Genomic DNA, 27,169 nt, shown 5'->3' with positions numbered 1-27,169 from the left:
ATGTTTTAAATATTTTTAATGTATTGTTTCCATTTTTTTTTGTAATGTTTAATATTTATAATTTTAGTTTTGACTCGCTGTAAACCTTGTTGTAACTTACAGTCAAATAAACAATCTATCTATTTATCTAACCTGAAGAAAAAATCATTCGATCAGTGTATACTACCAATCATGACATGCGGCTGCGAAACTTGGACAGTAAAGAAAGAAATAATAGCGAAACTCAAAGTCACTCAAGGTTCAATGAAGCGATTCATGCTTGGGCACACAAAGAGAGATTGACAAGAATAGAAGAACTGACAGTAGATGGTTCACTAGAATTACACTGTGGTATCGAAGAGGTGGCAAGAGACCAAGAAGAAGTCCAAATTTGAGATATGACTATGATATAAGGAAACAAGCCGGTACAATATGGACAGAAAAGCGAATAGACCATCGTGGGCAGAAATGTAAACACGCAGATAATGATAATAATGATGATATAGGTATATATAGAGGAAATTCGCCTAATATTAGGATAGCGCCTAATATTGGATTGGATAGCTCATTATTAAAAAAAAATGGAATAATAGGTGCTATCTATCCACAGATGGCTAGACTATGATTCAAAATTTAACGTAGAGCTCGCTGTAGAATCTAAAGATCGACCATCTTAGTATACTTGCAAATTTATTGAAACGCACATTCCTACATTTTTTGAGTTTACCTCGTTTTAGTGCTGAAAATAAGAAGAAGATAAGAAATTTAAATGTTTTTAATCGGTAGTGTAATGAATGTTAAAGTTGACATATTCATGTAGTTTTAGTCATGAAATCTTTTTCTGTTTATCTTGTAAAAATCCTAACATGTAATTTAGAAATGTGCCTAATTCTCTCTATTCTCAATATTGGATATCCAATATAAGGAACGTTTTTTATGTATCTTGAAGAACGTTTTTGTTACAGAATGTCCTCTAAAAAAAGAAAGCAAATGTGATCTGCAATTTCGGCCCTACTCAATAAGGAGATGGGATATTTGAAAGCAGCGAAAGCATGCGACGTACCAAAAGCTACATTAAAATATTATTATAAGAAAGAAAATCCACTGGAATACCTTAAAAAATCAACTCTTGTTCGTAAGCCAGTTCTTTCCGAAGCATTAGAAAAAGGGTTGGTTGAATACTGCTTGGAATTTGAAAGGAGGTTTATGGTTTAACCTCAACAGACATTCGCCGTTTAGCCTTTCAGTTGGCTTTGGCTAAAAATTTGCCACATCCATTTTCTAACTCGAAGGCTACTGCAGGGAGAAAATGGCTAAGTAATTTTTTAAAGCGTAACAAGATTATTTCTTTTCGAACTCCACAAGGTGTATCTACTTCTAGAATCAAAGGATTTACTAAAGAAAATCTTAAGAAATTTTATGATATCCTGGAACCAGAACTAAAAAAGATAAAATTTTATCCAAACAGGATTTATAATGTTGACGAGTCCGGGATAACAGCTGTTTAACACAGGCATAATAAAGTTACAAGCTTAAAAGGAAAAAAACAAACTGGAGCGTTAACAACTTCGGAAGGTTCACTTGTGACAGTTGCCATATGTATGAATGCAAATGGGCATTACATTCCCCCAATGATGATCTTCCAGAGAAAAAATTTTAAAACAGAATTGATGGATGGAACCCCTCCTGGAACAATTGGAAGATATCATTCTTCTGGAAGGATTCAATCCTACTTATTTTCGCAGTGGATGGATCATCTTATTTTCTATACTAAGCCATCCGCCAAAGATCCTGTCATTTTAATTTTAGACGGTCACTAATCGCACACAAGAAACTTGGATGTCATTAATAAGGCTCGAGAAAATAATATCATTGTAATATGCCTACCACCACACTCAACTTATAAGATACAACCTTTAGATGTAGCCTTTATGGGACCTTTAAAGACATATTATTGCCAACAAATCGAAAACTGGTTAAGAAATAATCCTGGTAGAACAATTTTCCCGTACCAGATTGCTGGTTTGTTTGGAAAAGCTTATTTAAGGACATCATCAATGGAAATCTCGTTGCATGGTTTTCAAAAATGTGGCATTATGCCATTTGATAGACATTTGTTTCGTGACCAAGATTTTGCAATCCATGAAAAGTTAGAAACTTCTCTTGTTGATAGGAATAGTAACAACGAAAATAAATCTCCAAATACTATTGAGAAGCCCAAACACATTATCATTCTACAGAACATTTCTGTTCAACCTGGTGGAATAACTATCAGGATTAATGAAATGAGCAATTTTGTAATACCAACTGACTTAAAGGCTTTGCCTGTTTTGCCTGGTCCATCGGGAATTAAACGAAAGAATTCTGGTGCAGCTGCGTTAATTAGTGGATCGCCTTATAAAAAAGCTCTTGAAGAAGCACTATCGCCTAAAACTGCAAGCGGTGTTAAGAAAGTGGTAAATGGCTCTAATACATGCAGAAAGTTAAAGAAAATTAAAGAAAACATAAACGCTGATACTAATTTACGCAAAAAACCCAAGCAAAAAATTAAATCCCAAAAAAAAGGAAAACAGAAGTCGTTTCTTCAGATTCATCTGAAGAATAGTCTGAGCAAGAAATACCGTTTGTTTATTCTGAAGATGACATGGATCAAGAAGAAGAGGATGTGCAATGCTTCTACTGCATTGAATTTTTTTTCTTCTGACAAAGCTGGACAACAATGGATACGCTGCTGCAAATGCTACAGATGATGTCATGAAGCTTGCGGTGGAGATGAAGGCAATATTAATTTCATTTGCGAATTTTGTATGGATGGATAGTCACTATTAACTTGTATTAATTATTTTTGTACCTTTCAGAATAATAAATATCATTTACTGAAATAAAATTGATATTTTGTAATCAACAAAATAAATAATATATAGTTTACATTGTACATGTACATAAAATAAGCTTTTCCCTAATATCGAATAACCTATCCTATATTAGGCGACTATTTTGTAAACTGTCGAATTTGGGTTTTTTTATTAACATTTTATTATCGCCTTCAGGTATCTTTTAGAGTTTTTTCAATCCTACCAGAACATATTAGATAGTTATACCAATAAATTACTAAGAACAAAACAAAATTAGAATTATTTTTTTGTAAAAAGTAGCGGTTGAAAAAAATGTATCCAATATTAGGTCATTTTTCTCTATATATGTATGTATGTATATATATATATATATATATATATATATATATATATATATATATATATATAAAACAACTCAACTTTTATGGTTGTATGTCCAGTTGAGGCATCTGTAGTCTACGGTTTCTACTTCGTCAAAAATTTATGATTATATTCTTTGTCTTGTTTTTAGCAGTTGTAATTAATGTCAGGTTTTTCTTTTGTAGAATACATCTTAGTAAGACCATCACACTTTAATTATAATATTTAAAATATTAATTTGTAAAAAAACGGCAATAAATAATGTTTTTTCCATAGCTAATGTTAAAGTGTTGCTATAACAACTGTTTTGAGTAGATAAAGTATCACTTTAACCGCAAGGGTAGATAAAGTGACACTTTAACAGCAAGAGTAGATAACATGTTTTAACATTTTTTTTGATTCAATAAAATTTACAAATTCAAACATATTAAGGATTAAAAACAACTGAAATTTTACAATTAACCTTATTAGAAATATCTATTTTTGGAGCATCACAACTTGTACTCGTTTGCTTAAACACTTGATTCGAGGTACTGGATTGATTTTATATTGGATACAGAGTGATTCATATCCCTAGCAACGGAGCAACACAATTGCGATTTTTGTGCTAAAAATTACAATTTTCTTTGAAATTATATTTTTCACCTGAACTTGAAGTCTTGCTATAGAAAAAAATGTTGTATTGCACACGACGATAAAATCGCATTATCTTCTCGAGCATAATTATTAGCGTCTCGACTGACGTCTCGACGCTAAAAAACGCTCTCGAAGATGAAGTACAATTTTATCGTCTTGTACAATAAATAACTATTTTCGTGATTTACAAACATTAAATTGACATATGTAATCATAATAAAATTTATTCATACATCTGATGGTCATTGATAGTCGGTGTAGTTCAATCCCGATATATATGAGGGTCTAGCCCCCATTACATCGATATAACAATTGATTATTTAACCACATTAAACCAACTGTGTTCTTATCTGGTGTATGTAAGTGAATAATTGATTCAGTTAACGAAATGACAAAAGACTGAATCGAAACATGAATCAATGCATTGTTATTGATATTATTTTTCTTGTCGAAAGAAACAAATTGTCATTGGGTAACTGTATTTTTTATTTATTTAAAATACAAAACAACATCTTATTGATAACTTCCTATTTTGTGTAGTATTTGCAGGTTTTTGTGATACAAATTTTTACTTCGTTTTTTTGTAGATTTATACTGCCCGAGTTATTACCTCTTTGAGGAGGTATTTACTTACATATATACCTGTTAGTTTCGTATAATTAAGATAAAATATTTCGTGTATTTAACCCCCAACTGGTATGGTGATTTAATTATCTTTTTAAGGTATGCTGGGTCAATGGTGACCCACGAATAAAAAACCTACACCATTTTAAATACACAAGATAAGTATGTTATTTTATAATTAGATTATTTTATTTATTAAACCTCTAGAAAACATATAAAACAAGAAAATAAATGAAAACAGAATATGTACCTTATTATTATGAATTATTCATTAACATTGTATTTCTTGTACAACGGTTATAAGAAAACTAACTAAATAATAATTGAAATATTAAAAAAAACTTAAATATATTAGGTACTCCTTTTTCCAACTTATTTTTTTTTTCATCCTGTAAAAAAGGAAATAAAACATTACGAATTTTAATCAAAAAGTCTATCGTATTTTGTACCTTGAAATGATTTGAAGACTTAATCCGTCGCACACTGCAAACGTTTCACGACTTCAATGCTATGCTCCTTACAAATACCCTTAGTACATTCTGAGCACATTTTTAGATGTTTGTTGTCGTAAAGCCGGCTTTCCATTTGTGCAACTGCGCATGCAACTACGCATCCGCCTTGCATACCTACCTTATGCGCTTGCACAGATGCATGCTACCTGCTTGCAACTTGCGTGTTGCGTGTACCGAACTTTTTAGTGTACCTAGATATGGCGAGTGACGAACAAGCTGTTACAATTGCAGCGGCAGTACTAATTATTGTTAATGATAATATTCAGCGAAAAAACGAAAGAAGCATTCATACTGGATGAACCCGTTTCTCCAAAGAAGGAAAGAAACTTTGAGTATCATGGATGAAGTAAGGCTGGCGCAAAATTCTCTTTTTAAAAATTTCACTCGGATGTCACCTACTGATTTTGAATTACTTTTGACGCTGGTTGGCCCAAGAATATGTAAAAAAAAACACCTATTTTCGTGAAGCAATTCCAGCGGCGACAAGGCTCGCAATATTTTTGAGGTATGCAGCGAGTGGAGATAGCTTCGCGAGTTTAATGTACACTTTTAAAGTTTCAACCCGAAGTATCTCTCGCATAATAAAAGATGTAGCTCTAGCTGTTGTGAAAGTTCTACAGGAATATGTATAGGTAAAACAATTATGTAATTGTAATTATTGTAAAATATTTTTATTTCATATTTAATTTCCATTCTTAAAACATAAAACTACATTAAGCTTGCTATTCTGTTTAAAAGTTCAAAAAATCTTTTATATGAAAACTTGCCGCACTAGCATCCACTATTGTGTTTATGTATTTTGCCCATCGAGGGAGCTATTTTCGGATTGTTCAGTACGCGGTGAGAAAACAGAAATAATGGTAGAGCTGCTGCTTGGTCCAGGAGTTACCACTGCAGGTGAAAGTGTTTGATACCGCTTGACAGTGTTAGTAACCGCTTGGCAGTGTCTTCCATTTCTAGTTCAAATAAAAGAGAGTTTATTCGCATTTGTGCAATTGCCTGTGTGCGAGGGTTTTTCAAGTTCCGGATTATAGTTTCAACGTATGCGGTAAAAGAGGAAATTTGGTCTTTCTTTTTTATATTTTGGGTAACGTTTTTTAATAATGCGACAGCTTCCTCTGCAGGTTTATTCTGTGTGTCTTCGAATGGTTTGGTACTTTTGAGTCTTTTAGACGGACCTTGTTTACGAATAATATCATTATTTTCAGCTTTACGGATTACTGGTGTTCCTGGAGGCGAATCAAAGATCGGTTCTGATTGAAAATCACTGTCGCGATGACTATCTCTGTCCTGTTGACTCTGTAAATAGAATAATTTAATTTTAGTAGATTTACGTTTTGCTAAAGTTAAACTTTTCTTATTGTATCAAATATTCAAGTGATCTTTTAATGGCACTTTTTATTTCAGCTTCCTACCTCAGAAGAAAAATGGTTGGAAATTGCTCAACAGTTTCAAGAAAGGTGGCATTTCCCACATTGTCTGGGTGCCCTTGACGGGAAACACGTTGTAATTCAATGCCCACCAAATTCTGGAAGTTCTTATTACAACTACAAAGGAACATTTAGTATAGTTCTCTTTGCACTTGTTGATGCTAATTATTGTTTTCGATACGTAAATGTGGGACAACCAGGACGAATGTCTGATGAAGGGGTTTTTCTTGATAGCTCTTTGTATACTGCGATAAGAGATGGTGTACTCAATTTACCAGAGCAAAAAGAATTACCAGGAACTGATATTCTTCTACCATACGTCTTTGTCGCAGACGATGCGTTTCCATTAACAAAACATATTCAAAAACCTTATGCAACTGATTTGCTGAAAGGATCCCCTAAAAGAGTGTTTAATTATCGATTGTCACGAGCTCGGCACATAGAAGAAAATGCTTTTGGATTACTCAGATCAGTTTTTAGAATTTTTCGAACACCGATTGAACTGAAGACGGATACCATTGAAGAAGTGGTGCTTGCATGTGTTTGCATCCACAATTTTTTGCGACAAAGTCGTCAATCACGTCACCTTTATTGCCCTCCATGTACTCTTGACTCTGACGTAGATGGAAATTTGGTACACGGAAAATGGAGAAAAGACATTTTAGGCGACACTGGAATTACAAACCTTTTTACAATTTACAATTTACAATTTACAAACTGCAAAGACGGGAGGAAATGCCACAAGAGAAGCAAAAAAAATAAGAGACGGTTTTATGAAATACTTTATGTCTCATGAAGGTTCTGTACCTTGGCAAGACGTATATTTGTAATAAACTATTTTCCTTGTAGAATTTGCACTAATTATTACCTAAACTATTAAATACGATTCCATAACATTTACTGTTTTTTTTTTATAAAGCGTCTATACAGATTTCTTAACAGAGATTTTTATCAACAATTCATATTAAAAAACTTTCATTAAAAGGTTTGTTTGCTTAAATAATACAATGAAATGTTCTACTACAAACTTACCTCATCCTCCTCACAGTTTTCTTTTTCTGATGATGTCTCTCGTTGAGTCGTTAACGTTTCTTTGCCGGAGCGATTCTCTTCACCATCCAGAATAAATAGTAAATATTTATAAAGAAACCAGTTCGGCTCTGGTGGTGCATCATCTCTTCCATCTCCACTTCGTTTTCTTTTGTATTCAGCGTGAAGCCGATGAAAGTATGACCGGAAGCTTTTTATTTTGTTATTCACTGCTTTTCTAGTTCCTAATTTATATTTATCAACTAAATATTGTTGAGCGTCACCCCTTTTAATTCTGTCTTTATAATCTTTGTCAGATGCTTTCCAAAGACATGTAAATTGGCGATAGTCTTCGACAAACTCGATGCATTTTTCGTTTGACCACTCCATTTTAAAATGGTACATGTGCTTCAAACCGCGATTAGGCAGATAGATGCATATGTCTCCCGCTATCAGATCGGAAGACACGCGCACAATTGCAACCACCTCGTGCGCACTGATTTTCTGCATGCCTCTCTTCTTGCGTCTTCATGCCTCTATTGTGCGGCTGCCGCATGCGGCTATTATGCATGCGTAGTTGCACAAATGGAAAGCCCGCTTTAGAACACATGTGACATCGCCGTCTTTTCTTGTCATGGGGATTATCTTGTCTGGGTTGTTCTGCAGGTAGTCCAATAAAACGCCTTATTATACCTCGAAGATCAATTAGAGTATTTCTTATTTCAACCCTCATTTGAAGATGGTCCTTGATAAGTTCTCTTCGTAAAGAAATAATAAATTGTCGCCTGTCTATTGTCTTACTAGTACCTACAGCACTGTTATAAATAACGTGAGCATGTACAACCATATTATTTATCATTCGATAAAATATCGTCAGTGGCCAACGTCTACTTCTTCGACCTGCATTATAACAGTCGCACTTTTGGTCCAAGCTGTCAACTCCTCCTTTTGTTGAATTATAAAAATTTATAATTTCGGGAAGTTTTTTTTCATTATTTTCGATTGTAGCTGTATGGTGTAGTGAAGACAGCATTATGACAGCTTTACGCTTTTTGGACACATATGATAGGAGTGTTAGATCGTTTGTAAATCTAAAAATTGTTGACAAAGCGGGGCGGTCTTTATTATGCGGGGCAAAAATTCAGGGGGAATTTCTTTTTTGTTTTTTCGCAATGTTCCTGTATGTGTAGGTATACGTTAGTCCATTTCATGTCTATTAATTCATTTGCCAATTCAACTGATGAAAACCAGTTATCAGCGGTGATATTTCTATTACTGTTTACAATAGGCTGTATAAGTTGTAAAACGTTAACTGTGGGAATGGATAATTTTTTCGGATTGGGACAATCATCTTTTCCAACATATATAAACGCATTCAATAAATAATGTGTCTTAGCAACACACAAACAGATTATTTTTATGCCATATTTATTCGGTTTATTCGGCATATACATTTTATATCGAAATCTTCCCCTAAACTCCACCAGCATTTTATCAATGGTCATCAACTGACCACAAGCATAATTTGATTGACAGTTGGCAATCATAAGGTTAAATATTTCTGAAATAGCGGTAAGTTTGTCGCCATTCTGGATTCGTTCATTTCTTGTGACACTATTATCAAAGCGCAACGCAGCGCATAAGAAACAAAAACGTTTTAGTGTCATAGTGGCGCGAAAAATGTCGCGACCTGTTAGATCTGTCGCCCATAACGAATTTACATCTTCATTATTTGATTTAAAAGCACCAGACAGTAAAACGAGACCAATGAAGGCTTTCATTTCAGCTTTTCCTACATGGTTTGTAAATTGACAGTTTAGTGCCCTATCAGCGTGAGACATTGTCAAATAAGTAATTCTTTCATTTGTATGTTCCATTATAATATCTAGCATATGATCGTCAAATATCAAATTCCATGATTGTACTGGTTCGGCTGGTTTATTTCTGTATGCATCACCTATCACCGCAGGTATGCGTGTTCTGATTGTGTTTTCCTTTCGAGTTTTTCCGCAGACTGGAGATATATTTGACCACTTGTATTTATTCTTTTTAAAAAAATACTGCCCTGCTACCTCTAATTCTTCCTTTTCATCTTTTTCAACCGTATCGGATTGTTCTGGAACAATTTCATTTTCAGCTTGCTCCTTTCCTGATTCCTCTAACACTGAATCTCTGTCATGATCGCTTAACTCGCTCTCATCACACGAATAGTCACTAATATAAGCGTTTAAAGCCTCTTCTTCAAGTTCTTGCTGCGTAAGAGGTCTGTTGCGGCGGTTCATTATGTAAAACAGTCTAACAAAAATAGTGTCACTAAAGCTATACTGGGTCAAATCTGGCCCGAATTATTGTGTTTTCGGAAAACAGTCGCCCGCACGCATAATAATCAGAGGTCAACTGAGAGTACCGTACAAAATAAGAGAATTCATGATTGGCCAGTCCCGTGCGCCGTTTGCAATATTGGTTAAATTATAAAACTAAATTTGGTCGGGTCAATATTGACCCATCATACCAGTTGAGGGTTAAGAATACAAAAGAAAATAATTTTGATATGAATTATGTAAAGATATAAGAATATCCACTCTTATCCAGAAGAAACTACAAATAACTGAAACGAAACGTCGAGATCCACCCAGGGGTCGTCCAAATAAGACGGTAAATCGTAGTAAGTAAGTAAGTAAGTTCGTGTAACCTTCTGGCTAAGGTCTTCTTCTTCTTCCTATGCCGTCCCCATTAACGGAGGTTGGCGACCACATTTTTAAAAGCTTCTCTGTCTTTTGCAACGTGGAATAATTCGTCTACAGTCATGTTTGTCCAGTCTCAAATATTTCGCAGCCATGACTTCCTCTTTCTACCTATTCCCTTTTTGCCATCGACTCTACCCTGCATGATGACCTGCAGAAGACTATATTTATTATTTCTTAGTATGTGTCCAAGGTATGCAGTCTTGCGTACTTTTATCGTTCTCAACAATTTTTTGTCTCGACCCATCCTTCTCAGCACTTCCTCATTGGTGACCCTGGCAGTCCATGGAATTCTCAACATTCTCCGGTATATCCAAAGTTCAAAGGCTTCAATCTTTTTAACTATTTGCGCTTTTAGTGTCCATGTTTCTACCCCGTACAATAGTTGCGACCAGACGTACATTCAACAAACCTCAGTCTCAGCGCAGTATTCAGATTTTTGTCACAGAACAATTGTTTGAATTTTAAGAACGCTGCCCTTGCCATTTCTATTCGTACCCGGATCTCTTGGTCTGGATCTAATTCTGTGTTGATGTAAGCTCCCAGATATTTATATTTTGTCACTCTCTCTATTTGCTGTCCACCAAGAGTTAGTTGTTCATTATTTATTGGACTCCTTGATACTATCATAAATTTGGTCTTATCTGTGTTGATGTCAAGTCCCATTTGAATGCATTCACTATTTATTGCATCTAGTAAAGTTTGTAGTTCTTCTATACTCTCAGCCATAATTACCGTGTCATCTGCAAATCTCATGGTGTTTATGATTTCTCCACCAATTCTTATTCCCTCTTTTCTTTCCCATAAGGCTTTTCTGAATATGACCTGTGAGTACACGTTGAAAAGCGTCGGAGACAAGACGCATCCTTGCCTAACCCCTCTCGCAATCGGTATATTATTTGTTTCTATATCGTTCACCTTTACTACTGCTTTCTGGTTCCAGTATATAGCCTTAATAAACTCAATGTCTTTTTTGTCTAAATTGATGTTTTTTAATTCATCTATTAACTTCATATGCTGCACTCGGTCAAAGGCCTTCCTAAAGTCTATGAAGCATACATATGCACTCTTGTTATATTCCCGACATTTCTGCAAGAGTACCGTCAACGCAAATAATGCTTCTCTTGTACCCATGCCTCCTCTGAAGCCAAACTGAGTTTCATCTATCTGCTCCTCACATTTCTTATAAATTCGGTTTTGAACAATTTTCAAGAGAATCTTTAAAGGGTGGCACATTAGGCTTATCAATCTATAATTATTACATGATTTGGGATTGTTGTTTTTTGGTAGAGGTAAAAATATCGATTTAAGCCATTCTTCCAGGATGTATGACTACTTTCGTAGCCGGGACGGACGGCTTTACGTGCCCTCCGAAGCACGGCAGTAGCTCAGTTAAATTAGAAATTGAAAATTTTGTCGGTGCCAGGATTCGAACCCGGGTCCTCCAGCTTGTTAAGCCAGTAACACAGCCACTAAGCTACGGCTGCCACGGTAAATCGTAGTAAAGAAGATCAACTGTTCGCTGCTTCATTCTGACTCAGTCAAACCAACTTGTTCTTAATATTCGTCTATAGCACTACGTCTCGAATCTCTCAATGATTTTTATATTGTTCTGTTTGAGAGTTCATGCTTTTATGCCGTTCAACAAGGTACAAAAGATATATGATCTTCAGTGGCAGCTCGTAGATTTAGAGACAAGGTCGGCAATCTCCTCAGATAGGTATACCGTCTAATAAAAAGGCTTCAATTATTATAGATTTTTAGTTTTTTTTTTGTTTTTCCTATAAATTTAGAACCTAAACATTTTTGTAAATTAACTCTAGTCTACGTTGTTTGGAAGTAGCAAAATGGGTTATCGTAAAATTTATTAGAGTTTTGGAGAGATTTTAAAAGTTTTTTTTTCTTTTGACATTTGAGACAAGCTTGACATCCCCTCTTGTGTCATTGTGTTTCGATAATACGTTTTGATTCTTTTGAAACAAGAGAAAACTATCGAAAACATCTACCAAAACAACAAAATGGAAGTCAGAATAGATGGACAACTTATAGAACCTATAGAAATAGGCAGCATAATAAGACAAGGGGATTCATTGAGCCCCGTGCTCTTCAATTTGATCATGGATGAAATCATCAAAAGCGTTTACATAAGAAGAGGATACAGAATGGGAAACAAAGAAATAAAAATACTCTGTTACGCAGACGACGCAGTATTAATAGCAAAAGATGAAGATAGTCGACAAAGACTGGTCCACAGATTTAACATAAGAGCAAAAGAATTTAATATGATAATATCATCTCAGAAAACTAAAACAATAGTAGTCAGCAAAGAACCAACCAGATGTAAAATAGAAATTGATGGCATCAGTATTAAACAAGTAATGGAAATAAAATACCTGGGAATTAAACTGTCTAGACTCGAGACAAACGTGGCAAATGCCTATTGCATATACACCGATGGCTTCAAAATGAAAGAAGGCTCAGGATGCTGGATATACTCCAGATCACTGAACCTAAGAATAAAGTGGGGTATGGGCAAAAATGCCAGCGTAGTTCAGACAGAACTGACTGGCATCTCCATAGCCGCAAAAGAGATAACCCAAGAATGCATAGCAGGGAAAACTATAATGATCTGCACAGATAGCAGACAAGCGCTACTAACCTTGAATAGACCACGTGTCACATCAGGGTTAGTAATGGAGTGTCACGAATCACTAACTCCGCTTCGGATGGTAATACCATCATCCTGAGATGGGTTAAAGGACACAATAGGAATAAAGGCAACCGCATTGCTGACCAATTAACTAGGAAGGCGACAGGCCTAAGACTCTTAGGACCTGGGGATCTTTTTGGTTGGTCAACTACAACAATCGCGGAAATTGTCAAATGTCACTCCCATACGCAAACCGTAAAAAGATGGGAAGAAGGGCAAGAATGTAAACTTGCCAGGGTAAAACTAAGTAACCAGGGAATGGCCAGGAAAAACCTACGTTTGACAGTTGGTTTTTTAACTGGTCATTGTCAACTAAGCAAACACCTCCACACACGGGGGCTAGCAGACACACCTCTATGTAGGAAGTGTGAACGAGAAGACGAAACTGTAGAGCATGTCCTATGTGAATGCCCGGAGTTATCGTTAATACGAGAGTACGCGTTCGGCGAGTCCTGGCCCACATAATAGAGATGTCTCCTGGTGACTTGTCCACCTTCCTAGAAATGGCAGGATGGACAATGAGCTAAGGGTGACAGCTCCCTGGGAGGATTCACAATGGGGCAATTGTGGCCTAAGTGGTGTGAAACTTAAGTCGCCCTCCCTACTCTACAGATTTGCTGTGTACATAAAGCCATACTACATACTACCTTAAAGCCATACTACAAGTATAAACTAAAGAAAATTCTCATTAATAGAGATATTACATTAAACCTTAAAATCACATTGTTGTTTGACATGGAGAACAGTTAGACACACTAGAAATGATATAGCTTTACAACGAATAAAAAAGTACAGAAATAACGAAAACAATACAAATGTCGATCATTTAATGAGACATCTAGAGAGGTATAACCTTTTACACCTCATAATATAGGGCAAAATCGCAGGAAGAAAACGCCCAGACCAAAGAACATCCTGGCTCCGAGAAGCTCCTGTTAACAAAGTTATTATTGCCAATATGGCCGCCAACGTTCAATTATCTCACAGGCTACTGAAAGAAGAAGATAAAGCCGTATGATAATTAAACAAATAAACAAAATTTTAAAAACAAACTTTATTAAAATAAGGATAAAATTAAAAATCACAATAAAAATAAAAATTATAAGAAAGTATAAAAATCTTAACAACTAATATCACATTTTTCTGGAGATTTATTTCTGTTTTGGTACCCACACTGGACAAGCGATGGCGCCGATGTTTACTCGTTCAATAGTTATTAACTCATCGAAGGCGTTCTCGACATTGTAAAACTTGTATAACTCGTCTATAGCTTTGTCTTCCATCTAAAAATACCAAAAAATAAATAAACAATAGCGAAGAATCACTGTAATTTGAGATGCAACAAGTTAGAATGGTTTTTATTGCTAAAAAAAGAACATGCAATAGGTACATAACATTATATACTCAATGACAGATGGCATTTGGCAGAAGTGACTTGTAAAAACGATCATGAAATTAAGTATGAAGTACAAATACTATTAAACTGCAAATCTAGTATTGATATCGAAACAAAATACGTTTTTTTTCAATTTGAAAATGTGATACTTACTTGAGTAAATAGAAGAGGCCTATTGGTCATCTTCATCAAGTTTTCTTTTTGTTTCTTTTCATCGGAAATAATATCACCGAAATGTTTAGAGTCTGCTGTCGAGACAGGACTAGATGCTTCTGGTAGGATCTTCCAAGGATTTTTGGGAGTTACTGAAAATTTACGAATGAAATAATGATCTTAGAACTCAAAAATTATTAATGAGTAAGGTTTAACAACATATTGATATAAATACCTTGAATTGGAGGGCTCTCCACAGCCTTACTTTCCGATGACAATCTTTTCCTCTGCTTTTGAGACATTTTGACAGGTTTAGTCCTAGCTTCCGATTTCTGAGGAGACGCTTTGGTAAGAGAATAAACCGGCGGGCTTCCTAATTCAGGAAATTGTACAGAATCATCAAATGATACACTAAGACTAGACTTATTCAACTTCGTGAAGTTTTCCTGCACCAGTTCTTCCTTAACAATCCTGCTAGCCAAGTTGATTGATTTCAATCTGTTGGGTAGCTCGGTTATTTTGTTGTCTACTTCAGCTATTACGTCTGGTTCGTCGGGAAACTGGATAATACTGTCAAAACTAGTGTCTTTCTCTGAAATAGAATTGGATTTTTCGGAAGTTCTATGTTGTCGGTTTCTCTTTTTATGTAGTGGCTTGCTAGGAGTTATGTCGATTTCCTCACTCATCGATACGGGATACGTCGATGCTATAGAAGCTATAACTTCGTCCGCTTCCGCTGTCGAGTATGGCGTTATCACTCTACAATGAATTTCTCTTTTCTGCTCAAAATAGAAATCGGAAAGTTCTTTAAGAAGATCGTCGTCCAAGTCGTTGAAAGCCTTCAGTTCCAGTAATGGAGTTATATTAGCTATGATGAACATCATACAGCAGTATTTGAGTTTATTGGCACAGTAAACATCGGCAAACGACAGTACTTGTATAACGTTCTTCATTGTTAACAAATCCGAGAGTAGCAACTCGCACTGCTCTTTCAGTCTTTGAACGAAGAGCTGGTCTGCTAAAATAACAACGTTGAACAGGTGATCCACCTCTAGGGCGTTCAGTTTCGATAGTGAGTCTGTATATAGGTATTCCAATAAAGCTTCTACTGTGTTCTTGGGAAACGGGAGAGACACTTCTGCAGTGGAATTCTGGAAAATAATAAATCAGAACAACTATTATATGAACAAAAGGAAAAAATATAAAAATGTTAGAAACAAAACTTGTTCGTTACAAAATACCGGTATTTTTAGTTTTGTTCCATCTCTAGTAAATCAAGACGTTGCGCAGAAGGCAGATAGATGGAGCCTATCTGGATGCCGCTCTCTGAGCTAGATTATTGCAGTCAATTTCAGTAATGTAATCCGATAACTGCATCTTATAAAATGTTGTTAAATCTTCCTTTATTTTTTAATTTTTCTTATTAACAGTTAATGTACGTTGGTGTCAATTAACAGTCATGCAAACAAGGCTAAAATCTTGCAAACGCTAGTAGCTATGAAACTATTAACTATCACAAGCCTCAAACTCTGTGGAGCATTACTACTTTCTGAACTTGTTCAGAAAGTCACTGGACTGATTCTAAAATCGTTATTTCATGGATAAACACCTCTCCCACTTTACTTAAAACTTTCATTGCGAATCGAGTAGCACAAATACAAAAGCTGACTAATCTCGATCTTTGGAAGTATGTTAAAACTTATGACAATCCCAGCAGATCTCTTGTCACGAAGTATAAGTCCTTCATTACTCATTAATTCCAATTTATGGTTTCATGGCCCTTCTTGGCTCACTTTGCCCCAAGAAGAATGGCCTTAATGTACAAAATATCAAGAAGTTTGTATAACTTCTGAACTACCTGAACTACGTAATAAAACTGTTGTGTTTCATCACATCGACAATGAATTTATCTTTTATAACAAATATTCTTCTTTAAATAAGCTAACACGCGATTTTGCTTATGTATTTGGATTTTAAGACAATCTGTCGAGTCCTAGACATTTACGAATTACAGGTCCCCTCTCCACACTCGAACTCAGTACTTCTCTTTTAATATTAATGATGTTTATACAACGTCAATAATTTCCATATGATTATGATGCACTTTCTAATTCCAATCAAATTGACAGAAAAAGTAAACTTTATGGCCTAAACCCATTCTTTGATACTACAACAAAACTAATACGTGTTAAAGGTCGTTTACACCATTCATCATATGATTTTAACAAAAGACACCCCATAGTGCTACCTCCAAAACATCATCTCACGATACTCATTGCTCTTCATCTACTTCGCCAGTAAGGCTGTACATTTAGAAGTTATCAGTGACTTCACGACAGAGTGCTCCTTGGCGGTACTACGCCGATTCACGGCCAGACGCGATAAATGCTCCGAAATCTTTTCAGATAACGGCAGCACTTTCGTGGGAGCAAATAACGAACTTAGACAATTTTTTGACAAAAACTCTCATGCCATTACGACAAATCTGTTAATCGACGGTATTCAATGGCACTTCATTACTCCACGCGCTCCCCACTTCTGTGGGTTATTGGAGTCAAATATTAAATCGGTTAAGCACCACCTGAGTTGTGTAGTAGGTTGTGTAAGCAATCTTATGAAGAATTTTCTACGGTTGTATATCAAATAGAGGCTTGTCTCAACTCCAGACCACTCTATCCTCTTTCTAATGACCCAAATCCTCTTACTCCTGCACACTTGTTAATCGGATCTTCATTGACGAGTTTACTACAACAGAACTTAATATACATGAATGAAAATCGTCTTTCAAAATTTCAAAGGGTGCAACAGCAACAGATTACAGCACTTTTGGACAAGATGGTCCAAAGAATACGTATCCCACCTTCAGCAGCGGGTCAAGTGGAAGGAGACTTGCCAACAGCTAATCGAGCCTGGACGCATGGTTCTGGTTAAGGATGATGGACTTCCTCCCTTAAAGTGGCAGTTAGGTAGAATTTCGAAAACTTATACCGGAAGTGACAATATTGTGCGGTCGGTTATGATAAAAACAAACACTGGTGACATTAAACGACCGGCTGTGAAAATTTTTGTTCTACCAAACCAAGATCAATAAATTCTTTACGACTATAAGTACTATGATCTTAGAAACTTTCTTTAAAAAACACTTTTTTATTTAATATTGAAACCCGGTCTTTGGGGTTTCAAGGTGAGTGAGTATATGTTAAGTACGGACCTGTTCGCGCACATCGTAGTTTAAATCCTACCAATTGTGCGACTGCGTCCCGATCCACCCCGATCAAACGGAACGCGCTCCATCGACAGAGGGACGCCTAGCCCAAGATGAACGAAGAGGGACGACACCCCCGCTTCAATGGAGATGCAATTAAATTACATTCAAGTTATTATTATACAGTTATAGTTTGTTGTTTATGGTGTTTGTTCAATAAAATTACGTGAAATTCTCAAAATCCTTCACTACAAACTCTTCCAGTCGCCGTTCGTGACATATTGGCGCCCAACGTGGGCCGTTATACATATTTCCATCGTTCAAATCCATATTGAACTCAGTATTTGTGACTGTCGTCGTTTTTGTTGTTCATTTTCTAAAGTATCGTCAGTTTTATTGCCATCTTCAATACAGAAGTTTTCTTTTGTTAAATATTTCTGTATTAATTTCTCAATATGTTGAGTCAGTATAGGTTTGGATTGTGATAAGAATGCATTTTTTACCAATAAGAGTTTTCATTGCGTTATCCAAAGAAATAAAATTATATTAATACATAAATACAGACTATAAATATATTATTATTAAATTTGAATACATACCTCATGCCACCTCATAAACATGTTATTAAAGTACTCCATGCGAGCCGCTAAAACACACTTATGTGCACTAAGTGTTTTATTATCCCTACATTTGATAGTCACATCATAAAATGTCGCAAAATTTAACCTGTCAAAGTTTATGTTCATCGCAGATCTATGCGCCCCATTGTTTTTGCTAAAAATAACATAGTTACTCATTTCCAAGTTGCTCAGGCACTTTTGTAGAGTAACACATTCATATTTTTTGGCCATTTCGTGTAATAACCTCACTGGGTTTCGGGATTGTTTAGTTTTGTTCTCTGTGGATTTGTGTTTGTTCTGATGTTGATTATTTTTATAGTATTCAAAAGCGGAAATGTCCTTGTCCACTTCATTTACTTCAATAACATCGTCAACATATTCCTTGTCCTTTCTATCGCTGTCTTTCACATAACACAATTTCTTTAGAGTTTCGTTCTTCAATTCACCACATTTCGTCAATTCACACTCTCCACTATACATAAACTTTAACATTTGTCTAAATATTTCAGAGTTAATACTGTTTAGAATAACCTTGTCTTGATTTTCCATCAACTTTTCCAAATAAGGACTGGAATTAGCCACGACGTATTTGTGAGCAGGAATAGTTTTGTCATTTATTTTAAAAACTACATCATGCACCGTATCAAACTCGTCACTCTCTAGAAGGAGTGTTTCGAAATTTTCCTTCATATCAGACCTCTCAATATCGCCGAAGGTGAAATTTTTGTATGGTGGAGCCTACAAATAATAAAAAATTACTACCAGTGCCTATTTATAAGTATTACAACGTGCTTTCTAGACTTTGTAATTAATTCTCACGGTACTGTAAGTTTGGATGTGACTAGTGACAGAAAAAAAGCGATTTTTATATGCTACAGATACTTAAAATGATATTCCAATTAATATGCACAATACTGTATAGATTATCATAGCAAAAGACATGTGACAGATGGCACCAATCGACTTTTGACGTAAAGTTGACAGAAGACTGACAAATGGCAGATGTATGGCACAAAAAACATAACAAAACACTAGACATGGTGGACACATAAAACAAACAAACAATAATTTTTTATAAAGAAAAGTATTGAAATCAACTTTTGACGTATCGTTACCAGAAGTCTGACAAATGACAGACATATGACACAAGAAAGATATCAAAACAAAAAAAAACATGGTGTATACATGTAGACAACAATTTTTTGTAAAGAAAAGTATTCAAATCGACTTTTGACATATAGCTGACAGAAGACTGATAAATCCATGATACAAGAAACATGACAAAACAAAAGGTATACAACCATTTTTTATATAACAATTTATTGAAATCTGCTTTTGACAGAAGATTGACAAAGGACAGATGTATGTCACAAGAAACATGACAAAACAAAAGACATGGTGAACACAGGTAGACATAGACAGACAACAATTTTTTTATTGAAATGACTTTTGACGTATAGGTAAAAGAAAACTGATAAATGCATGGCACAAGAAACATGACAAAACAAAAGAGACAGTGGAAGCATGTAGAAAAACAACAATTTTTTATATAGAAAATTATTGAAATCGAATTTTGACGTAAAGTTGACAGAAAACTGAGAAATGACACAAGATATGACACAAGAAACATGACACAACAAAAGACATGGTGGACACATATAGACAAACAACAATTTTTTATATAGAAAATTATTGAAATCGACTTTTAACATAACGTTGACAGAAGATCGACAAATGACATATATATGACACAAGAAACATGACAACACGAAAGGTATAGTGGAGACATGTGGACAAACAATTTTTTAAATAGAAAAGTATTGAGAGTAATATTAAATGGATTTACCTGTATAATTGCGAAATCCTTTCCTTTAAGGTCACTTATCATAGACAGAGCCCGATGGATTTTTGTTATTTTTTGTAAAGACAATACTACACAATCTTCTTTTTCTAAAAACTTGTGAAACGCACTTTTCTGGGTTTTTTGGTTCTTTTCAGCCGAATAAGTAATCTTATTTTGATTTGTAACTCTTTTCCTCCTTGGTTTGATAAAACCTTTGAAAGCTTCACCTAAAACAGTTCATAACAACTTTGGAAATAATACACACTATTAACCAAGAGCAAAATAAAATTTTACAACTAGGGGGAAAGATTGATAATATAACTTGAAAAAACAACATGATATCGTTATTTTACTTACCATCTCTGGACACCATTAATAGCTCATTGAGATTCATTTCAATCTGTTTCATTACTATGGCCCTGTTTATCGAATAAATACACCGACATAACTGCTGATCTGATCCTTGCCACAATAATACATTTCCATCACTTGTTAGTACAGCCACTTTTAACTCACTGTTTATTTCTCTGGCTAACTCTTTGTCTAACAAAGAAGAATCCAAGGTACCGCCAACGATGCTAACTTGAATGAAGTTAAGCTGCCTAAAAAACTTTGTATCATTAAAAAAGAACTTATCTTATTACTTGAGTCAATCTTTTTAATGATGTAGATAGATATGATTCTAAAGATTTGTTAAATGATGTGAAATGTGATGAGTCAGCTATGTTTCAGCTCTACCTATTTTCTTGTTACCAGAACCCCTCATCATCAATAATTTCTTTTTAACTTTTGAAAACCTTTTTTAACTTAAATACTTTTAAACCACATCAGTCAATAAGACCAGGGACAAACATATAGATGGCGCTAATAATAAATCAATTAGAAAGACCTGTCAAATTTTGAGTCAAACCATAATTTACGAGTTACAGAGGTTTAAGTGACAGTATTTTTGCAATTTTTAAACTCTCAAAACAAATTCCTTGTGATGCTTTGAATGCAAATAAGCATTGGAGTGAGTTTAATAACCTAGAAGATAACCTATGTGCCTATAAAAAGTTAGAATTTTACCGAAAGTTGTTTTTATGAAATTATGTTTCTTATAAAGAATTATATTAAAATAAATGAGTTGAAAATATTTCCACCTTAAAATTGTGTAAAAAAAAGTTTGTATTACAACCAAAAAATTATATTACTGCTGAAAAATAATTTCATGTCAAATACATAAATAAATAAACAATTAACATACCTTGAGGCAATTTTCCTACATAGATACTCATGAAACACATAAATATCCCCATTGGTGGTACACACAGCTATAGCTCCGTTGCTACTAGCTACATGGTTAATAGAAACATCTTGAGCGATGGTTATCAATTTTGGGGCAGCTATGAACTTTGATTTTTGCTCGTTAGCCTTCACTCCCAGTTGGCCAGCATTGAGGCCCCAAGTGTACAAGGCACCCGGACCCCATGCTACTGAATGATACTGACTAGAACACACGCCTTGGATTTCCTTTGAAAGGTGTTTTATTGGTTTAGGAACTAAGGATCTTTCCGGTGGAGGTACTTGACCTAGTACTTGGTAAGTGTTCAAGCCACAAGTGTAGATCTAAAAATGCTTTTACATAAAAAACATAAAGACTTACAAATACAATTTGTTTGATACAGATTTGACAGTATCTTAATGCATATGAAAATTAATAAGTACTAAGAAATTAACTACAACAATTTCTCATTTCTTCCTAATTCTACTTACTTACTGCATTTAGTATATCAATATAAACAGATCAAGGCAACTGCAAATTTTAATTTCTAAATACCAAAGTTTTTGCAAAGAACAAAAAACTCTCATCTTTATCTTACATCTCTAATTCATTAGGCAAATTATTTTCTTAATTGAATTTGCAATTAACCTAACATTTTTTTAAAACTTCAAGTAAATTTACTCAATTTATGCTCATTAGGTTATGTAGAGAGCATGACTGAAACAGATCCCACAAAACACATTTAACAGATGAAAGGAGGAGAGCTAGGCATAGAGCAATCAAGCAACAGTTTTTATTTAATATTGAGTTTTGATTGGAAATTTTGAATTTAACCTTCAGCAGAGCTAAAAAAAATGATAAAACTGGTATGTAAAATTGACTTAACAGATGATTTCAGAAGATATATTAAAGATACTTATTAACACATCCATTAAAAACATTAGATATGCCAATAATGTTACAGTATTGTGACATTACATATCAGACTTACAATCTTCCATAAATTTTGAATAATTACAATCTTATAAGAGATATTACGCTTTGTATACTTGGCATAAATGACCAGATTGACTTTATAAAGATGACAGCTGTTGAAACTTTACAAAAATCTAATTTATTTATTCCTCTCTACATTTTTATAAAAACCTTACTGTATAAAACAAAAATAATAAAGTTTGTATTTACATTTCCATCTGAACACAAGAAAATACTGTGATCTCTTGATATACTAGCTTGGTTACATGTTACAACTTCCCCTTTTTGATGTCCTACAAAGTTCACAACTTTGGGTGTGACTACAGTCTTTTCATCGCCAAGTCCAAGCCTTCCTCCTTGTCCATGGCCACAAGTTAAAGCTTTACCTAAAAACCTCAAAGCACTAAAGGATTGTCATCACATTTTTTATACCAAAACTTGAAACACATACCTGAAACTGTTATAATAGTACTGTGGAACTGGGCTATACAGATCTGTTTGGCATATTCACCAGGGTATTCCCTGTGAAAAGAATCTAGCAAATCTGGGCTTTGTTTAGTTTGTTGTGGCCCTAACAGATTATTGTTGTTAGAACCCCAGGAATAAAGTTCACCACCACTAATTCCAGCTTCTGGCTTAGGGCCATCTTTCATAGCATGCTCTAATGATGTGAGGTAGTCTAGGTCTAAGTCACTTGTATTTGCTCCTATAATATTACAAACTCATCACTAGAATGCTTCTATTACTGTGCAAAAATTGGAATTACTGATTCAGTTGAATGTAGGTTGAAATTTGATGAAAAATACCAGTAAAAAATGTATTCAAGAGCTATAGTACGGGATCTTGAGTAAAAATTTAGTACAGAATTCGAAAGAACCTAAATATCTAGATCATAATTATATATAAAGGATGTGTAGCATGCTTGGTACATACCTAATTTAATTAATTCTACTGCTACATCTATTTTTCCATAAAAAATACTTCTGTGTAAGGCAGTGTATGAAGATTCGCGGTCCTTAGCATGTATGTCTGCATGCCTGTTCAGAACAAGCCATCTTACAAGATTCAATCTTCCACAGGAAGCAGCAACATGCAAAGCAGTTCTACCGGAGGAGTCGATGACAGATTCACATCTACTGCATACGAAATTGAGAAAAGAACACAAGTCTTGGTCTGAGATACTTCTTTTTGATATAGCATCTGTGATTACATCTCCATGGATTATTGATTTACATTGATTAGTACATTCTCTATCAAAGGAACTGGGGTTCATAGCTAGAACAACAATATATATTGCAGATATAAGGTTTTTATTGTTAAAAATAATATAAAAGAATTGTAATCACAATTGATTTTATTAAATTTAAAGGAATGATTTTTAGTTTACCTGTAAAAATTCTTATTATTTCTATTTTGTTTTTTAAAATTTTGGAAGTAAATCGTAGTAAAAGTTACCATAAAATTGCACAAGATTTTAATATTAAAAATAATGTATATTTTTATAAATTTTTAAATTTAGAGAACAGATTCCAGCTGTACACTAATCTGTCAACTATGATCTTACATCATTATATGAAAGTGGAAGTGTCTACTGATCATAAAATTATTCTTGTGTAGACACAAAAAATTAATCGTAAAGAAGTATTTATATTTATTCATAATCATATTTTTAATATAAATTGTAATTAATTATCAATATTATATTATTAACTTGAAAAACACTGCTCCTAATAAATATTATTTAAGATATTTTCCGTAGATATTTTGTAGTATACAGTACGTATATATCTTTAACATTTGATTGTAGAGGGCGCTAGTGATATTTTGTAATAAATGATGTGTTGTTAAAACTTCTGTTGTTTCTTTTTTTAGTATTTTTCTTTTTTGGCTACCTTCTATAAATTATTATGTTAATGGTTATATCACTTAAAAGAGAATTGAATTACCTTTCAAATGCGCTAGCACACGACCCCTATACTCATTTAAAACTCAATGTAGAATTAAATAATCTTTCAAACGCGCTAGCGCACGACACCTATTCTCTGCACAATCACAAGACCGTCTGGAATCTGTATTAGGAAGAAATACTTTAAAAAATAAACCTAAATATTTCACCTATATAAAATAAAAATAAACATAAAAACGTTTATTGCCATTATTGGTCTACATTTCAAATTGTTTATATTTCATTTACTTCTTCGCGACGTCCCGCTCTTGCACCGCCTGATATTGGTCATTTTTCCTCTCGGATTCCTGGACTTCTGCTGGTGGCATCCTGGCGTCTTCTTCTGTAGGTACTTTTTGTGGCATCGTACCTACTTCCCTGGTTGGCTGTTCTTCGCAACCATCCGGCTAGACCCTGATCAGGTGGTCGATCAGCTTATGGCTGCTTCTGTATATCCTCTGGTTTCTGCTTTTCTCGAGGATGTCCCTGGTCTTTCGGAGTCTTCTTGTGGCCTGGTGGAAGAAGTATCTTGTCCTTTTCTCAGCCACCTCCCTCAGTGGTGTGTACTGGAGCCTTTCTTTGATAGTTGCATTGGATATTCTTTCTTCCCATGTTGATCCGTCTATGATTCGGTAGCATGATGTCTCTGTGGCTTCAAGTCTCATCCAGTTGGTCTCCGCTATTGAACTCCAAACTGGGACTGCATATAGTAGGTATCACCGATCTAACGTAGGCCTGGTACACCTGGATCTGAAAATATAGGGGAGTATTAGTTTTTTAGCAGCATTAGCTTTTACCTTCGTTTTTTTTTGTGTATGCAACCGGAAGTTGAGTTTTCTGTCGAGGTGAACACCTAGGTATTTGACTGCGTCTCCTGCTTGGATTCTGTTTCCTCCTAGTGTGATTTCGTGCCTACTGGTGGTTTATGTGCCTGAGTGAAAATGATGAATTAAGTCTTCTCTGCGTTGATTTTAGAACGCAAAGCAGAGTCTTCCGTGCTGTTGAGGTTTTTGGATCAGTTGGTAGATCTGAAACAAAAATATTGTATACGATGGGTGAGAGAATACTGCCCTGAGGCATCCCTTCCTGGATTTCTTGTATCGTTGGCATCTTTTGGTCAGCTGAAACTTGAAAAGTTCTATTAGATAAATACTTATCACAAATATTGATTAAGTAATGAGGAAGACCAGCTTTGTCCATCTTGAAGATTAGTGCCTTTTTCCAAACCGTGTCGTATGGTTTTTCTATACCCAGTATAGCTAATCCTGTTCTTTGTTTTCTGTTGAATCTTATCTTCGTATCGCTGATAATTCTTGCCAGCTGGAGTTCGCAATTCCTTCCTTTTCTGAATCCGAATTGTTCTTCTTGTATAATTCTTCTTCTTTCTGCATGTTTCATCAGTCTTTTGTAAATGATTTTTTCCAGTATTTTCCTATTGTTTCGAGGAGAGATATTGGCCTGTAACTTTCTGGTCTTCTTCCATCCTTCCTAGGTTTTAGTAGTGCGATAATCTTGGCGTGTTTCCAGTTGTTTGGGAAATGTCCTTTTTCTAGGCAGAATTTGAAGATATAGTACAGTTGTACTATAATCTTCTTTGGTAGTTCCTTGAGGGTGATGTTGTGAATTCCTTCAGGTCCTGGTGCTCTGCCTCCTTTAAGTTTCCTGATGATTTTGGCAACTTCGTTAGGGCTGGTGTAGTCTTCTTCTTCTATTAGGAATTCATTTCTTCTTTTAATCCTGTTGTATTCATTGTTGACTTCTTCTCTTGTTCTTGCATTTGACATCTCCTGACTTTTTGCTATTGCATCCACTTTTTCTTGGGTTTCAAAGTATTCAAAGATATTATGGTTTCCTTTCGTCTTTGCATATTCAAAGAATTTAGCTTATTAAAAATGTCAGAAAGGTAAGCCAACTTAGCACACCAAAGAAGGTTTTTACAAAAACCACTTTGGCCATCTTCTGTTTTAAAAAATTCGAGTAGTTCGTCTTTAAGTTCTAAAACTCTGTTTAGTATTTTTCCTTTCGAAAGCCAACGAATTTTACTATGAAATAACAAGACTTTATGATCTGCGCCCATGTCTTTACAAAGTTTCTCAAACACCCTTGATTTCACCGGACGAGTTTTGATATAGTTGATCATAGAAACAACAGTATGAATAACTTCATCCAGTTGGCTTCCATCCGTAGTTTTTACTACCAGAGCTTCTCGATGTAAAAAGCAATGAGTAATTATTATTAACTGGTTTTTAACTTAAAAATCATCATCATCACTGGCTCGACAACCCTTTTTGGGTCTTGGCCTGTTCTAGGATTCTTCTCCATTCCGATCTGTTTCGTGCTTTTTTTCTCCAGTTTTTTATTTTTAAGGTTGTTATATCATTTTCTATTTGTTCCAAGTATCTCAGTTTCGGTCTTCCCCTTGTTCTTTTTCCTACTGGCATCTGTTTGAATATTTTGTTTGGTATTTCGCCTTCTTCCATTCTTTCTACATGTCCTATCCAACGCAGCCGTCCTATTTTGATGAATGTTATAATATCCGGATCCTGGTATATTTTGTATAGTTCAGAGTTGTATCGTCTTCGCCATATTCCGTTTTCTTTTGTGCCCTTGTATATGTGTCGCAAGATTTTTCTTTCGAAGGTGGCTAACAACGTTTCCTCTCTTTTAGTAAGTGTCCAGGTTTCTGAGCCATATGTGAGTACCGGTCTTATTAGGGTTTTATATATTTGGCATTTTGTCTTTCTTGCGACGTTATCTGATCTTAGGTGTCTAATTAAGCCATGGTAACATTTATTTGCAATAAATATTCGCCTCTTCACTTCCTCCGTAACGTTATTATCAGACGTGACTAGGAACCCCAAGTATATAAAGTTTTTTACCTCCTCAATG

General features: G+C 34.8%; 1 protein-coding gene across 1 annotated transcript; it reads right to left on the bottom strand.

The window, feature by feature from the left end:
• Positions 1-13,918: 13,918 nt before the first annotated feature.
• On the bottom strand, positions 13,919-23,889 carry LOC140447416 (inhibitor of Bruton tyrosine kinase). Its single transcript, XM_072540056.1, has 11 exons — positions 23,723-23,889; positions 23,269-23,610; positions 22,787-23,041; positions 22,546-22,721; positions 21,343-21,704; positions 20,454-20,698; positions 20,100-20,323; positions 18,233-18,991; positions 14,664-15,579; positions 14,429-14,580; positions 13,919-14,162 (listed from the first exon to the last, which is right to left on the bottom strand). Exons 2-11 carry the CDS (start codon positions 23,606-23,608, stop codon positions 14,031-14,033), a joined length of 3,561 nt encoding a protein of 1,186 aa, XP_072396157.1. The 5' UTR covers positions 23,609-23,610; positions 23,723-23,889; the 3' UTR covers positions 13,919-14,030.
• Positions 23,890-27,169: the final 3,280 nt, after the last annotated feature.

The sequence above is a fragment of the Diabrotica undecimpunctata genome, chromosome 8 (genome assembly GCF_040954645.1).
Source record: "Diabrotica undecimpunctata isolate CICGRU chromosome 8, icDiaUnde3, whole genome shotgun sequence".
Lineage (NCBI taxonomy): Eukaryota > Metazoa > Arthropoda > Insecta > Coleoptera > Chrysomelidae > Diabrotica > Diabrotica undecimpunctata.
Note: the sequence above shows the minus strand (reverse complement) of the source record. Positions and strands in the feature narration are given on the sequence as shown.